Source organism: Carlito syrichta, unplaced genomic scaffold (assembly GCF_000164805.1).
Source record: "Carlito syrichta isolate Samal-C Ts95f unplaced genomic scaffold, Tarsius_syrichta-2.0.1 Scaffold314838, whole genome shotgun sequence".
NCBI classification, from domain to species: domain Eukaryota; kingdom Metazoa; phylum Chordata; class Mammalia; order Primates; family Tarsiidae; genus Carlito; species Carlito syrichta.
In genome coordinates this window covers 211,899-228,411 of record NW_007258934.1, presented here as the reverse complement: position 1 = coordinate 228,411, position 16,513 = coordinate 211,899, and the positions used below count along the sequence as shown (strand labels likewise).

The window sequence follows — 16,513 nt, the reverse complement described above, 5'->3', positions numbered from 1 at the left end:
CTCCTTACATTGATAAAAGCCTTTGGCAAAGTCTCAGGATACAAAATAAATGTACAAAAGACAATCGCATTTCTCTACACCAATTATAAACAATCAGAAACCCAAATAAAAAACACAATTCCATTCACAATAGCCACAAAAAATTGAAATACCTTGGCATCTTCCTAACCAGAGACGTGAAAAACCTTTACAAGGAAAACTACAAAACACTGCTCAAAGTAATCAAAGTTGACACAAACAAATGGAAAAATATCCCATGCTCATGGATCGGAAGAATCAACATTGTGAAGATGTCCATCGGGGCTACGGCAATCTACAAATTCAAGGCAATACCCCAGAGCGCGCCCTCTCCGCGCCTCCCGGCGGCCCGCGCTCCCGGCGCTGACGTGTCTGTGCAGACGGCGACCGCCCCTCCCCGCGCCGGCGGCCACTCGTTGCGGCGAGAGGGGCGGGGTGGCCGGGGCTGGCGCTCCCCTCGGTCCCAGCTCGCGGCCCGCCCCGGCCCCCGGATGAGGGTATATATTCCGAGCGGGCGCGGGACGCCGAGGAGCGGCCGCGCGGAAGGAGCCGGAGCCGGGCGGAGCTGCGGTCGCGCCGAGCAAGGTCAGGGCTCCTCTTGAGCGAGGGGACGCCAGGCATTGGGTGCGGCAGGCCTAGGACCGCCACCCGCTCTCCCGCGGTTCCGCGCCTGGATGGGTCGCGTCCGAGCCCAGCGTCGCGACTCCGCGCTCAGAGGAGCCGCCCGCCCGCCCCGTGCTCGGCGACCCCGCTGGGGGGTGCGGGCTGGGTGGCCGGCCGGGTGGCCGGACCGGGAAGGGGGTGGGGACGCCTCGAGGCGGGGGCAGGGAGGGCGTTGGGAGGGGGCGTGGGCCGGTGTTGGAATCAGAGGGGTTGTCACGGCGGTTGGGGTCGGGAGTGGGGCCTCTCCTGGATGTGCCGTAGGGACCCTGGTGCTCTCAGGCTTTGGGGCCACGTATACCAGGTTTGGGGGCCTCCAGGGAGCGTTGGAACTGCCAGGTTAGAGCGAGTTGGTGTGGCTTGAATTTATGGAGAGAAGGATTGAGAGCTCTGACAGGAAGGACAGGGCATAACCTGCGGGGGACGGGACAGTGGGGCAGAAACCTGTCTGCCACTTTGCTTGTTGGCATACTGGTAGTGAGAGAGGATTGAAATTTCTGGGTTTTCCTCTCTCTTGGCCCAGCACCAAGATGGTATTGGAGAGCTCAGAGCACACATGTGCTAAACATATGGCTTCCGGAAGATTTGTGTCAAGTTTGGCCCGACGCTGTGCTGTATTTATTTGTGCATGGTTTATGAAATCTGAAATCAGGTAATAGTGATTGATAATCACTATTGATAATCACTGTGGGTGCCTTTATGTAGCCCAGAAGTTGAAGGACTTTTAGGTGAAATTCACTGGGTGTGGGCTTGCAGGAAACTGAAGTTGTCTGTTCCTTCACTGTTAGTCAGTTGGCGCACTTCACTAGGACCAAGAAGGACTTTATAGGCTGTACTGCCAAGCATTTACAGGATTCTGTGGGTGGTTAACGGCTCAACCCCAGCACTATTTTTAAAAGCTCTAAAAGGTTGACTGGGGAGACCAGAAAAGGAGGGTGAAATACTAGATGTAATACTGCTGTTTAAATTCTATTAAAGGTATATTTGATTAGATTATTACATTTGTCATTTATCTTGATGCAGATGCATTAGGCCATGGGCATATACCAAGTTTTGTCATAATTTCTGGAGCAGATCTTCAACTTTTTCAGATTTTAGTTGTCAAAATAAAAATCCTTAATGCCGAATCTGTATGAAAAATCCTTATCTTTTAACTCTCCTGTTCATTGCTGCTTACCATTACACAAACATGCATCTTACCAACATTGATGGGAAATAATGGGAATTTTTATGGCTTGGTGATGCTTATATTTGCCTCAGATAAACATCATAGTGCATAATACTTGTCTCAAACTCACGTTTGGTTGTTATGTTGTGAACATTATACAACATGTAAATAACCACATGTGACCTTGTCAACTTTTGCAGACCACCAGTGGTTTAGGCCCAGGTAACAAAGGTTAAGCTGTAAGTTATCTTATTTGCATGGATCACTTTTCCCAAGCATCTGAAGGTGGATGTGTATCTAATGACTTTTTAGGAAAAGTTAGATTTATATCTTAAAGTGTTGTAATAGTATATTTGCATATGTCTGTCTTTTAAGTAGAGCATTCTTCACTCTTGACTCTTGAAGGTATGTGAGAGTGGCTGATTGTCTTCTCTTCATGACGAAATGTGTGCATAGGGAAGTAAAATGATTTGCAGAGGGTCAAATGGTGAGGAGCGATCAAAAACTAAACCTCCTGTTCTTTGGTTACCAGGTTCCCTGCTGATTTTCCCGTTACTGTATGTTTCCTTAAATCTGAGGCAAAGCATTCATGTCAGTGCGATCTTAGGAAAGGCACCATTCCTTGGAATGTAGTCTTAATGCAGATCTATTCCTCTTAACTGTCTTTTTTATGTGATTTTTAAAAAAATAAAAAATGATAGCATTATGGCTCTTGAAGCCTATATAAATCAATAGAAATGCCTTTTGATACCCTAATGAGTTTCAAGACCTCGTCTCCTGACTTCCTGACTTTTGTATCTGTCTATACCTCCTAGGGATCACATTCAATCTAAATTCTAATATCACGTATGCTGATGGTGTTGAAAGCGTTGTCTTTATTTCCAGTATCACCTCTGAAGTCTAAACTACTATATTCTGCTGTCTAACCAGCTTTTCTATTTGGATGTCTAATAGGCATCTCAAACTTAACCTGACCAGAGGTTAAGTATTGATTCTCTCCACTCTCCACATATGTCCCTAAAGCTCCATCTGTCCTAGTGTTTTTCTGTCGTCACTAAGTGGCGTCACCACTTGGAGTCATCTTTGCTTGATCCCTATTTCTCTCTCTCTCCACCCTCAATCCATGGCCTAATCCTGTAGGTTCACCCTTAGAATCTGCTTTCATCACCACTCTAAGCCATCGTCATCCCTCATCTAGATTCCAGTAGTAGTTCCCTCATGGGTCTGCCTTCTTCCACTTTTGCCTACGTTACAGTCTTTGTCCCCCAGCATAATAGCAGGAAGCTCCTTTTAAAACCTAAGTGGGACCATGATATTCTTCTGCTCCAAATTCTCCAGTTGCTCCCAAACCTTGACCACATGGTCCTCCTTAATTGGTCTCTGCTGGGTTCTACAGCCTCACTTCTAATCACTCTGCCTCAGTCACTCTGCCCCAGGTTCATCGACCTTCAAATACATTCCTGCCTTGAGACTACTTGCAGCTTCCTTTACCTGGAATGCTCTTTCCTAAGACACTCACTTGCGAGCTCCTCTCCCTTTCATTCTGACGTATTCTTAAATGTCAGCTCTGTATCTAAAAATACCACCATCACCCCTCTTGCTCTTTAGCCCCTTATCCCACTTTATTTTTCTTCATAGCCTTATCTCATAGTAATAACTGACATTTTATATATTTGTCTCCTACAAAGGAAGTGGTCAAGCACGTTGTCACTTTCTTCATTTGTGTCTCTATCACCCAGATCAGTGCCTGGTAGACAGTAAGTGCTCATTAAATATTTGTTGAATGAATTAATAATGGCACATGGAAGTTAAATCGTCTTCCTTTCTAAATTGTCTGTTAAAATATTTGCACATGAAAAGGAAAGGACATTTTTAGGAGTAACCTGTTTATATAAGTGAGAAGGGTGCTGTGGGCCTACAACTATTCAAGAGAAATAGCAACCTTGGGACCTTGGGCAACTTGTCTCTGTGGATCTCTCTGTTTTCTTCCTCTGTAAAATAATCCCAATAACAGTATTTTAGGGTTGTTTTGTGAATTAAATGTACTAGTACCTATAAAGCAGTCTGAAGTGTACTGCCACACTGTAAATGATATGTAAATGCTGAGTGTTATTATTCTCACCTCAGGGAACACACATGTAAGTTCTCTTGACCTGAGCTTGTAAATGGTTTTTGATGTATAATGGTCCTAATGACATAGATACTATTATTGATCCCATTTACAGGTAAGGAAACTGAGGCATGGAGAAGTTAAGTGACTCAGCTAAATCTAGAGCTGCTCTGAACTACCATGTACATTACCTTTCACTGTTCTTGTGGGAGGAGAAGATAAGTGGGCTGTTTCCTTGGTATCTACTTTCCTCTCTCCCTCACATCTAGGCAGTTGTAATTCAGTGATGATTCTTACAGTGACCATCAAATGTGTCCCCATCTCTCTTATTTCCTTTGCAACTAATCTGGTTCAGACCTTTGATATTTCATACCTGCAATTGTCTTTTAATTATTTTCCTGCTTCTCATCCCTCCTTAAAATCTATTTCATGCCATTGCTCTTTCCTCTCATCCCTGTAAAGCATGATAACACTGCCCTGTTTGGTAATCTACTGTTGGCTTCCTATTACGTAGTCTGTTAGGGCTAAGTTCTTTTGCATAGTTTGCCAGGCTCTTCAGGGCCAAGCCCTACTTTGGATCATTCGCAGTCATTCTTTGTAGACGTTCATTTTCGGACTGCTCTCCATCACACACATGCTTGTTCCTCGTGATTCCTAGGCCCTGCTTGGTTCCTTATCGTGTCTAGAGTCTTCTCAATTCTCGACACACAGCTAGTTTATGCCTTTTTTGGTGAACTCTTTCCAGATGCTTATTTCTTCTTGCACTTACCTGGATTAGGTGAGTAGATAAAATATTTTCTCATTTTCTTGTTGTTTGGCACTATGCAGTTTAACATTTTCCTATATTCTCACAGAATGCCCTTTAGAAAACAGCATCTGATTTGCTGATTGTCGTGTGTGTATTGCTTGTCTCTTTAACTAGGTACAGGTTTATTATGAGTAGAGGTAATAGATGCTTATTATTGTTTCTCTGCGGAAGTTGCTGTTAAAATGAAACATGTTATTCATGATTGTAAGTGCTTTCATTTTCCTGAATATTGCTGTTCTCTGAATACAGCTAATACTAACATTTTCATCAGTAGAGATAAAAGGAGAACATTTGAAATATTAGGCAGTCAAGTGTTCTTTCAGTGGCAGCGTAGTGGTCAGAGGAACAAAACAGAGGCACCTCAATGTAATAAACAATGTAAACCCTGGAATCAGACTGCCTGGGTTGAAATCCCAGCTCACAACTGGACAGGTTGCCTAGCCTTTCTGCCTTAGTCTCCTTAACTGTGAAGTTGTGATAATAACAGTTCAATGTACTTATTTTTAATAGGAAAAAAACTCCTCAAGTTTGGAGGTTGGACTTTGACCTGCTGTTAATTCCTTTTCTTTTTTAGGTTTACAGGTGCACAAATTAAACCCCTATTTTCACAAAACTTGGCTATCAGAGCATTATGAACATTAATGACCTCAAACTCAGGTTGTCCAAAGCTGGGCAAGAACACCTACTACGTTTCTGGAATGAGCTTGGAGAAACCCAACGGGTAGAGCTTTACACAGAGCTCCAAGCCATGAACTTTGAGGAGCTGAACTTCTTTTTCCAAAAGGCCATTGAAGGATTTAACCAATCTTCTCACCAAGAGAAAGTGGATGCACGAATGGGACCTGTCCCTCGAGAGGTACTGGGCAGTGCTACCCGGGATCAAGATCAGCTCGAGGCCTGGGAAAGCGAAGGTACTGAGCATGTGCATATTTGTTCTCAAGTTTGTTATGAGATACACTAAAATTGCTCAGGTGGCTGGATCATGTAACTAATATTTTGACTCTCATATTGCCCAGATGAGTGAGCAGAAAATGACAAACTGTCTTGCCAAAACCTCTGCAGCATTTCTGACGTTCCAATGCTTTTCTTGTTTAAGTCTTAATTTGCACCTACTGTCTTTCCCTCCTCAATTTCCATACTTCTAGATTTCTTTTCCTGAAGCACAAGTTAAATGTCTCTGTTTAAGCAGGCTTAATCTGAAAACCTGCCCTAACCTGGCCCTAGCCTATGTGCCGATCTTGCGTTAAGATGCATTTTAGCTGAATCAAGTAGTGTACCTTTCTCTGAATGTCTTTCCTGCCTTTGCTCATGTTTATCTTTAGCTTGATCTGGCTTTGCCCTTTCTGTACCTAGCTGGGTCACCTTGTAAGGTCATCTCTGGGAACTTGTGTTCATTCTTTAAGGTTCACCACACATACTATTTGATCCATGACTTTTATTTTTCAATGTCCCAAGTTGGAATTAGTTGTTTATACTTTTATGTCATTCTACTTCATCATGGGTTGTTTATATCCATCTTACATCTGTTACATTGTAAACTCTAGAAGAGCATTCCATGTCCTAGTTGTCAGTGTGTGTCATGTAGCATTTAGAACAGAGTTTTGTAGTTATAAGTTACACATCAGAAAACCTGTTGTTATTAACTAATACTAATTTGTGCTTTTGAGAATGGCAAAATAACTCAACTGTAGCTTTTTGGTGGAGTTGAGAGCTATAGTTTTTATAATTTAGTACGCCTCTGTAAGTAAAAAAATTGAGTAAATATTGTAACCAAGGCCTTGAGTACATGATCCTTTTCAAATCTGGGCCTCATTTCCACAACTGTGAATGAGCACATTGGAAAATACTTTTCTTTTTTAAGGACATTGCTTTATTGCAAAAATAATAGTATATAATGATTTGCCCTAACCTCATGCAATCTATGTTTTTATTTGCTCATATTACCACCCAGTACTTGATTGTATATACGTTTAATTTTATAGATATACAATAATATTATAGATACAATCTCATAGTCTATATTTGCTCCACTTCAAGGCTATTTTTATTTTATCATCCACTCTTTGCCACCTCCCAAAAGATAACTGACATCATCACCCCTCTGTACACCTTTCCCTATCTTTCTCTAGGCTCACCAATTTACTGATTTACAAATTGTGTTCTCCAAAGCCCTAGTAGTTCCACTGTTGGGTAGGCTGTCTCACTGAGGCGAAAGGAGCAGATACTAAGCTAATAGGTCTCCAACTCCTTTATCTCCCCACCATAAAGGTAGTTCTATTTTTTTCTGTTTTGTATATTTGATCTTTACATGAGTTTTTACTTAAAAGGGTTTGGAGGTTAAAAAGCAATTTGAGAATAATTGGATGTTATTCAAGGAGGTGCCTTTCAGATCTAAATTGTTTGGTGGTGGCTAACTTAGCATTTTACTTAGGATTGGGCTCTGCCGCTAAGATGTAAGAGAATGACTTCCAGACAAATCATTGTGAATGGAGAGTTTTAGTGATACCAAGACTCCTATTAACTTTGGATTCACTAATACTTCCCTTCTCTGGGTTTCAAAAAGACTAATATTCCAAACCAAAAGCCACACAGACCTCTTGCTATCCTCTAGTGTCCCAGCTGTGTCTATACTTCTTGGGTTTTTAATAGTATGAAATCTTAGTATTAACTTTTATGGAAAGCCAGAGCTTTGATCTTATGTAATGTAATGGGGAGCATAAGCAAAAATCCAGACCCTAATTTGAATCTTCTTTATGACATTTTTGTTGGAATATAACTAGTCTACATTTATTATAACCTTTCATTTAAACTATAGTCCAAAACTGTTAGAACCAGGTACAGTAAAAGAGGGGGCAAAGCAAGCTTCCTTTTGGCTTAGTGTCAAGGGAGTGATATTTATTTGTGGCTTAAACAGTAGGGGTGGAGAAGGAGACTTTGTACTGACGTTATCTCCTTTTCTTTAGCCAGAAACTACTGTGTGTTTGCAAATTCACAGCAAAATAAAATTTCTGCATCAAGTTATCAAAGGGAAGATTGTGAAGATGATGGTATTATGTTTTAGGTAGTAAGACAATCCTGATAATTGTACCAAGGAAACTTCTTTTCCCCTCAGGAAGAGAGGAATAAAAGCATTGTACAGTAATTTCAAAGTGTCTGATGGTTATTGAGATGATAATAGATATTTCAATGCCTATAGTAGAACATTTTTTATTTCTGTAGGATGAATACATAAGTGACTGCTGTGCTACTTGTTGAAGAGAGATCTTGCTTCATTTAATTCTTACAGTTTTCTGGCCAGTTATAGAAAATGAAATGCAGAGGAGCAGCTGGAAAATCTTTTTTATGAAGCTGAGATCTTAAAAGAGAAACTTTGATGGGAATGTCACTTTAGTAAAGATAAACTGGGAAAATATGTTTGCTTAATGGAAACCCCCATTCTTTACTAACAAAATGCATGCTTATTTGAGCACAAAAAAAATCTACGAATATTGTATGATAGTAACTAATTACTAGTCATTCCTAGGCTTATTTGTCAGTGAGACATTTTCCTATTAATTGTAACAGTGCTTCTCTATCATATAGAAGTATGGTAGAAGAATAAGTGTATTGTTTAGAAGAAATGCATTTATAACATATCCTCTACTTTTTCTTAAATCTAGTATTGTGGTATTTTTAATAGTTTTATTTTATATTAAAAGTAATACGTTTTAATTTTAGATAAATTGGAAAATACTAAAAATTACAAAGGAAAAATACAAATCTCTGCCCTTCTACCGTCTAGCGTATATTGCCAATCTTGTGTTAAGATGCATTTTAGCCAAATCAAGTAGTTTACCTTTTTCTGAACGTCTTTTCTGCCTTTGCTCATGTTTATCCTTAGCTTACTCTGGTTTTGTCCTTTCTGTACCTAGTTGGGTCACCTTGTAAGGTCATCTTTGGGAACTTATGTTAATTTTTTAAGGTTCACCACACACTATTTGATCTATGACTTTTATTTTTCAATGTCCCAAGTAGGAATTAGTTGTTCATACTTTTATGTCATCATGGGTTGTTTGCATCCATCTTCCTTATTACATTGTAAACTCTGGAAGAGCATTCCATGTCCTAGTTGTTGGTATGTCATGTACCATTTAGAACAGAGTTTTGTAGTTGTAAGTTGCATATCAGAAAGTCTGTCCTTATTAACTAATACTAATTTGTCTTTAAATTAGTAATACTAATTTAAATACTAGTAATATTTTGCAATATTTTCTTTAGCATACACACTCATGCATACTCTGGGATTATGGTTTGTATACAGTTTTGTAGCCTGCACAAGAATTTGTAATGAAAACTTTCAGGCATATTTTGAAACAAGTATTTAGAGGCAAATTTAATATAGTATACCCCACATATGCCACCTTGACTAAAAATTATGAAATTTTGCTCCATTTGCTGTTCCTCTCTCTTCTTTACTGCAGTATTTAAGGCAAATCCCAAACATCATGTTATTTTTACCCTTATGTAGTTCAAGTATCCGTCTCTAAATATGTGGACATTTTCTTACTAATCACATACCATTATTAAACTGGTTCAAATAGAGATCCTCCTGATCAGTCTGCTTTTTGTGTTTTACATTTTGGGGAAATAATTAAGCTGTAATATGTGATTAAAAATTAAAGACTTAAAATATCTCCTCTGACTAGCTTTCTTGGATAGCTTTCCTTTATTTCTACCAGACTGTTGACCCCACTCTACTTGTTCTAGAATTCTGACAACTCAAATGAAAGTTCTGACAGGGCTCTACTTTGAAAGGACCTGTTCTATCTTTGTTATTTTAGGCACATGCCCAAGTTAAAGTGTATAGGAGGAACTAGTCCAAGCCGGAAGTTATCCCGGAAACATTTGACCTTTGACAGGCCACTCTTCTCTTGCTCCTTGTAAATGTCATCAGGAAAAGTGCTCGAATTTTGTTGGACCCACAATGCATGACTCTCCAAGGAGAGAGATGTCCTTCAGGCCTGGAAGTGTTGGAATTCGTTGTTCATGCTTTTATTTCATTTTTTTTAAAAACCCCTGATTTGGTCTGTGAAGAGATGGAAAGGATGGTATAGTAATGTACTTTGCTGAGTTTTTTTTTTCATATTTCTTCAGAAGTAGTTTTAGGGTAGAAGAACTTTATAATTTCCTAATTGTCACATAGGCTTAAGTATAAGTACATTTATAATCAGTTAACATTTTCCACATAGGTTCAGTGCCCATTTATCTGTTATGACAAATGCAGTTTGAAATAATGTATTATTGCCATAGAACCAAAAAGCTTCCTAAATTATATTGGCTCATTAAATTCCAAGCAGTGATATCTGTTATCTTAAGATAGATTCTAATTTATGTGTTACACAGTTTTGATAAACATTGCAGTAACACAGCTGAAGTGGATGAGTACTGAATATTTCTACCAGTGTCTGCACTATTTGATACTGTGAGCAATAATTATAGCTGCATTTTGTTTTTGAATTACAGCTGGCCTTGATACTCCAGGGATTGCTGTCTTTTCCCTTGTTTTTTCTCTGTCTGTTCATAAGTGAGATGCTTAAACAGGAAGAAGTTAATGCAAACATTTTTATTGCTAATATATATGGATTATGTTATAATTCATTAAAACAGTTGTGGTTAGATGGAGATGAGATGTAAATGTGTATCTACCTGGAAAGCTATACCTGGCAGGCATAATCCCAATGTCACTTTTAAGAAGTGGTGACCAGATTGGTTATCAGATCCACAGATGGAAAGGGGAATTGGAGAGCAACAGAGATTTAGGAAACAAACACATGCCATTTATTTGAATAAAGAATAAGGTCATTGTGACCTGCTGGCTAGAAAAGCTTTGAACAAGTTGGAGAATTGGAATGAGGCAGTGGTTTAGGGAACTGATCTAGAGAAGAGAAAAGTTTATACAGGGATATTTGATAACTGGTTAGAACATATGGAAATCCCTGAATTGGTGTTGGGTGACCTTGGGTGTGCATGCACTGAGACATGGAGCTGCCTCTGGGAGCATGTGTGGTTTTTACTTTTCTGAGGCAGCGTAGCTGAAGGAAGTAACTTACCTTGGTATGGAAAGTAAGAAGGCAGAAAGAATGGTTAGAGCCATGTTAGCAGTGAACTTAAAACACGTAGACCATATAAAGAAAACATAGTGTGTAAAAAGACAGGCCTCTGTGTCCAAAATGTAGATATATGGACCTTTTTTGAACATGTTCAGAAATTCTTTTGATTCTAACCCTTTTGGTGGTTATGTGAGTGTCCAGACATATTGCTCTGCGGCAAAACCTAACCTGAACTGACATGACACTGCAAACTTTATGTATCCCACTTAATGTGACTAAACTGCTGTGTCAGATCTGCTGGAGATATGAGGTCTGACAATTAAGTTTGCAAACACATTCTAGAAAAAGTGCTACATACCTCATTGCTGAATATCACCATGGTCACCTTCGAAGTACTCCCTTTGGAAGCTAAGCACCGATGCCAGCACCTAGTCCACCCATGAATGCAGTTTTAGAACTCTTTTTCTGGAATAGCCATCAGAGCTGTTGTTGTGTTACTTTGATGTCCTGAATGTCATCAAAATGTCTTCCTTTCAGTATTTCCTTTATCCTTGGGTAAAGAAAGAAGTCACTGGGGGCCAGATCAGGTGTGTAGGGAAGGTATTCCAATATAGTGATTTGTACAGTTCTGCTAACATAAGCACATAGTGGCAAGTTCATAAACTTAATTGTCAGATCTCAACAGATAGCAATGACAGCTCTGATAGCCAGAAAAAGAGTTCCCAAATTGCTTTGACACATAGACTAGGCAGTGGTGTTGGTGAATAGCTTACCAAGAGGAGTTCTTCGAAGGTGACCATAGTGACAGTCAGCAATGAGGTATATAGCATTTTTTCTAGGATGGTTTGCAAACCTAATTGTAGGACCTTGTATAGCATAGTTATAATATATGGTATTACATAGGCACTATAGCTCTTTTCTAAACTTGGAAAAATTCTGCATTCTGAAACAAGTCTGACCCAAGGGTTTAGAATTGTGAACTTGTACTTTATCATAATGCTTTTTTGGCCAGTGAAACCATAGTTTCTTTGGTAATTCAAGGAATAACGACATGCAAAGCATTTTCAAATTTGTATTATATGAGGGGGACTCAAAAAACCCGGAATTATCTTTTGGAGGGCAGGCCCTTGCAGTCTTGTAATACAGGCCTTCCCCACTAGGTAAGTGTTCTAGGAACCCATTGACAGGAGTGTACCACCTAGAGTTTTTGTAAGAGGCTGTGATCAGCTTCAGTGAACTTTTTTTTTTGAGATTCTTTCAACATGTTTGCTCATTTTATGATGGGTGATCTCTGAATGCACCTGCCTACACCTTGCTGAGTATTCAGCGGTTTTTGACCAAAACAGCATGACACCCCCTATTCCCCACCCTCCCTATTCACCCAAGCAACTTTTTTTTCCCCAGATGAAAAAGTCCTCAAAGAGAAACGTTTTGCCTTGGTGGAAGAGGTGAAACAAAAACTGGCAGAAGCACTAAAAGGCATCAAAATTCATGAGTTCAAAAACTGAGCTGGGTAAAAAGCATCTTGATAGGTGTATTGCATCAAATGGAAAGTACATGAAGTTTAAACATGTAAGAATAAATACACAATTTTTTATAAACAAATCCTAGATTTTGGGGGTCTTCTCTCATATGGTTCTCTCCTTCAAATTCCTTTATCTCAGTTAGTTTTTGTTACATGGTAATTATGGGTTTTGCATATTACGGTGGGTGCAAACGTGGAGTGACTGTTAAAAATTTCAGTGTTCAGGAAGGTTTGAAGAATGTTTGCTTTTCCTGCTCCACAGCTTTTCCTTGCAGGGTGATGGGTAAGACAGATTTTAAAAAAGGCAGCACAACCTCTCATGAATTTAGTGGAAAAGGAAATGGAAACAAAGAAATAAGAAAGAAGTTGACGCACCTATAAATTACATGCTTACGGAGCATGGTGCCGTCATCTGTCTGCTAAATGTGTGTGATAAGGGACTGCTAGAGATAGTGTGGTGTGGGTGGTGAGCAGTTCCTGGAGTCAGTTCTAACCTGACTCACAGTTATTAGCTCTGTGACCTTGGGCAAGACTCTTAACTTCTCTGAGTTTATTATCTCTAAATTGGGGGAAATTATACAGTACTTACCTCTTAGATTATAGTTACTGTTTTAGATTCTCATGTTACCCCTGATTTTATTTTCTTATTTTCAAACCTGATATGGTATGATTAGGAGATAATAACAAGGGAAATTCTGGTTCTAGGCAAGAAAGAAAGAAAATTAAAGGTAAAAATTATGAAAATATATAATATGCTTTTGAATTTTTTAATTGAAAAAATAGCTGGGATGGTTGGTGAATAATGTTCTTGGATTATATGTATCACTAATGAAGGAAAAATTGTAGAATCAGGACTGGTTCTAATTTTATAATGGGTTTATTTGGTGTTTCTTTAAGTTCTTCACATACTAATGTATTGGCTTTAAGAAAACCTGATATATCAAAAACACGTAAAGCACGACGTTGGTAAATGAAATAAACCCACACTACCTAAGGATTTTAAAAAAATAATAATTGACAGTGACCACCACTGCCTCTTCTATATCAACTTGTAATTGTGGCCAGTGGCCAGGTTTGTTCATAAAATTTCTTTGAATTCTAATGAAAGTATGAACAAGAACAAAAGCCATCTCCCATTGCTTTAATTTTATAGTTTTTCTAGCTTGCCACAGACCCAATTACTGTGTAGCTTCTTCCCACAAATTACTCTGCCTCATAGTGGGGAGGCTGTTCACTTTTGAGTGATGTGATGGGTCTTAGGAATGGAATATTGCAAGATATTTTTTAAAAATTCAGATTGAGAGCTCTGTCTTTCTGTAGCTTTTACAGCTTTGTGTGTCTTTGGATTTTCAATCCATCTTGAATTTATTTTGTTTAAATTTATTTATTTGAGCATTATGTTTTATTACTACTTATTGCTGAATATTCAGCTGGTGAAAATTGACCAGTCATCAGGTTTAAGTCCATTTATAATCAGTTAACAGTTTTCAGATAGGTGCAGTACCCAAATGATACGTATGTTATGACAAAAACAATTTGAAATAAATCAAATCATGAAAAGACTCTGAATCTCACATCCTTCTGACTGGATGTAGATGACCCATTTTTTAAAAAAAGGTATTTCAAATTACACACAACAAAGTATACTAGTTTTATGTTTTAGCAAATGTATACACCCATGCGACTACCACCCTAGTCAAGAAATAGGACATTTCCATCATCCTACAAAGTCTTCTAATGCCCTCTGCAGGTGATCTCCTAAGCTCATTCAGTTGAGTGGGGTTTCAAACCAGAAATCCTAACTTCAGCGCTTGGGTTCTTAACCATTATACTATGTTGCTTTCTTAACTGAAGGTTTCTTTTCTTTACATTTACAAGATATTAGCTTGCCTAATATATTTGCATGCTTGTTAATTATTTATTATCGATTTATTTTTAGGCTGGAGGTAATTTAATACCATCACCATTTATTCTGATACCTTGGTATCTTCTTGTATCCTATCTTTTTCTTGATTTGCCACATCTAATAAGTAGTTAGATTTTTGCAAAACATTTATAATATCTCTTAGTTCTTGCCTCCTGACATTATCAGCAAACAATATTTTATTGTTCGTTAAAGTATATCATTCATTGTTTGATATTTGGTTGAGTTGTGTAAATTTAATTGTTTTTAAAATGTTTTTTATTAACAAGATGGTCATCCATGATTCTATGTAGATTCCATGTTCTCTGTGCCTTATGCAGATAGGATGAGTTTTTGCTGCTACTTATGCATGTTTAATACTAAAGTATTGAATTGGAGGATACAGGTTTTTTTTTTCCCCCCTAGGACTTTTCCAGATTTCTCAGAACAAAGTAGCAGTTCTTCTTCTAGCTGGAGGGCAGGGGACAAGACTTGGAGTTGCATATCCCAAAGGGATGTATGATGTTGGTTTGCCGTCCCATAAGACACTTTTTCAGATCCAAGCAGAACGTATCCTGAAGCTACAACAGTTAGCTGAAAAATATTATGGCAACAAATGTATTATTCCATGGTAAGATATGTCTCATTATTAAAGTGTATCTGAGCATGTATTATTTTATAAATAAATATATTTTATAAATATATGTATAAAATGCATATACACTTTATTCATAAACAGACATTTCTTTTTACAACTGATTTTCTTGGGAGGTGTAATTTACTATACTGTTAAAAATAATATAAATTATAGTTTAGACTATAGACTTAATGAGCAATATATACTCACCACCAACTTTTACATCCCTGACTGCCGTTAAGTACTCAGTGAACTCTCCATCTAGAAACTTCATACTAATTGATAGTTTGTCTAGGTATAGAACTTGTGATTGCAAATCAGTTTCCTTCTGAAATTTGAAAGCATGTTCTGTTGTTTCCAGCACTGCTATTGAGACCTTAATGCCATTCTGATTCCCAATCTTTTTTTTTTGTTGTTTCCTCTGAAAGCATTTAGGGTCTCTTTTTATCTTTACTGTCTGGAATGTCATGATGATGTGATATGGATCTATTTTCAGTTACTGCTTTGGGTACTAATTGGGCTCTCTCAGTCTAGAAACTCATTTTTTTAAAAAAAATTTATTTGAAAGATGTGGGGTACTATTCAGGGTTAGGTATACAAATGTCTATTATGTAGGTATCCTTGTTGATGAAGTGTGCCCCCCTCCCCTGGCAGTTTCTCACTACTGCCAGTCCCACCCATCACTCCCCTGGCAGTTTTCCACTATTGCCAATCCTTTTCTTACAGAATTGTTCAAGGTCCGCTTATGAGTGAGAACATGTGATACTCAGTTCTTTGTTTCTGTGATAGATCACTCAGTATTATAGATTATTATTATTATTTTTTTTTTGAGTTGGAGTCTCACTCTGTCGCCCAGACTGGAGTGCAGTGGTCGCTCCCGGCCACCGCAGCCTCGACCTGCCGGGTTCTAGCGATCCTTCTGCCTCAGCATTCCAAGTAGCTGGAATTACAGGCATGCGCTACCACGCCCGGCTGATTTTTTGATTTATTGTAGAGATGAAGTCTCTCTGCCCAGGCGGGTCTCGAACCCGCGGGCTCAGGCAATCCACTCACCTCAGCCTCCCAAAGGCACGGGATTACAGGCTGAGCCACCAAGCCCAGCAATATTATAGATTCTAAGTCCATCCAAGTTACTGCGAAGTTTATAATTTATGAAACTCATTCTTTTTTTAATGACTTAAAAAAAGACAATTTTTATTCTGCTTGTGAATTTGTAACTGGACAAGGACATATTGACTCAGAGTCAGCTGAGGGGGCTCAAAAGGTCACTATGGCTGTTTTACTTATAGATCTGAAGGTTGATGCTGGCACTCTGTGGGACCTCATTGGGACTGTTGGTCAGATCACCTTAGCACGACCTCTTCATGCCACTTAGGATCCCTCATATTTTGATGACTGGGTTCCAAGAGTGAGTGTCTGGAGAAAGATAGCCAGGCAAAAGCTATATAACTTTCTTTTTTTTTTCTCTCTCTCTCTCTTTTAATTTTTATTTAAATTTTTGGGGTACAGTTCAGGGCTAGGTATATAAATATTCACCTTGCAGGTACCCTTATCAATGAGGTGTGCCCCCCCTTCCCCAGGCAGCTATTGACTAC

At 38.8% G+C, this 16,513-nt stretch overlaps 1 protein-coding gene across 2 annotated transcripts in view; it reads left to right on the top strand.

Annotated features, from left to right (window-relative positions):
- UAP1 (UDP-N-acetylglucosamine pyrophosphorylase 1) overlaps positions 1 to 16,513 on the top strand; it is a 51,076-nt gene that overhangs the window by 8,701 nt on the left and 25,862 nt on the right. Inside the window, exons 3-5 of one of the 2 annotated variants that reach the window (XM_021705936.1) lie at positions 341 to 603; positions 5,339 to 5,675; positions 14,708 to 14,912. In XM_021705936.1, the coding sequence (XP_021561611.1) occupies positions 5,396 to 5,675; positions 14,708 to 14,912 (485 nt within the window). In that variant the 5' untranslated portion in view covers positions 341 to 603; positions 5,339 to 5,395. Of the gene's footprint in view, positions 1 to 340; positions 604 to 5,338; positions 5,676 to 14,707; positions 14,913 to 16,513 lie in introns of those variants that run through there. The other variant, XM_008072063.2, reaches the window with a different exon arrangement.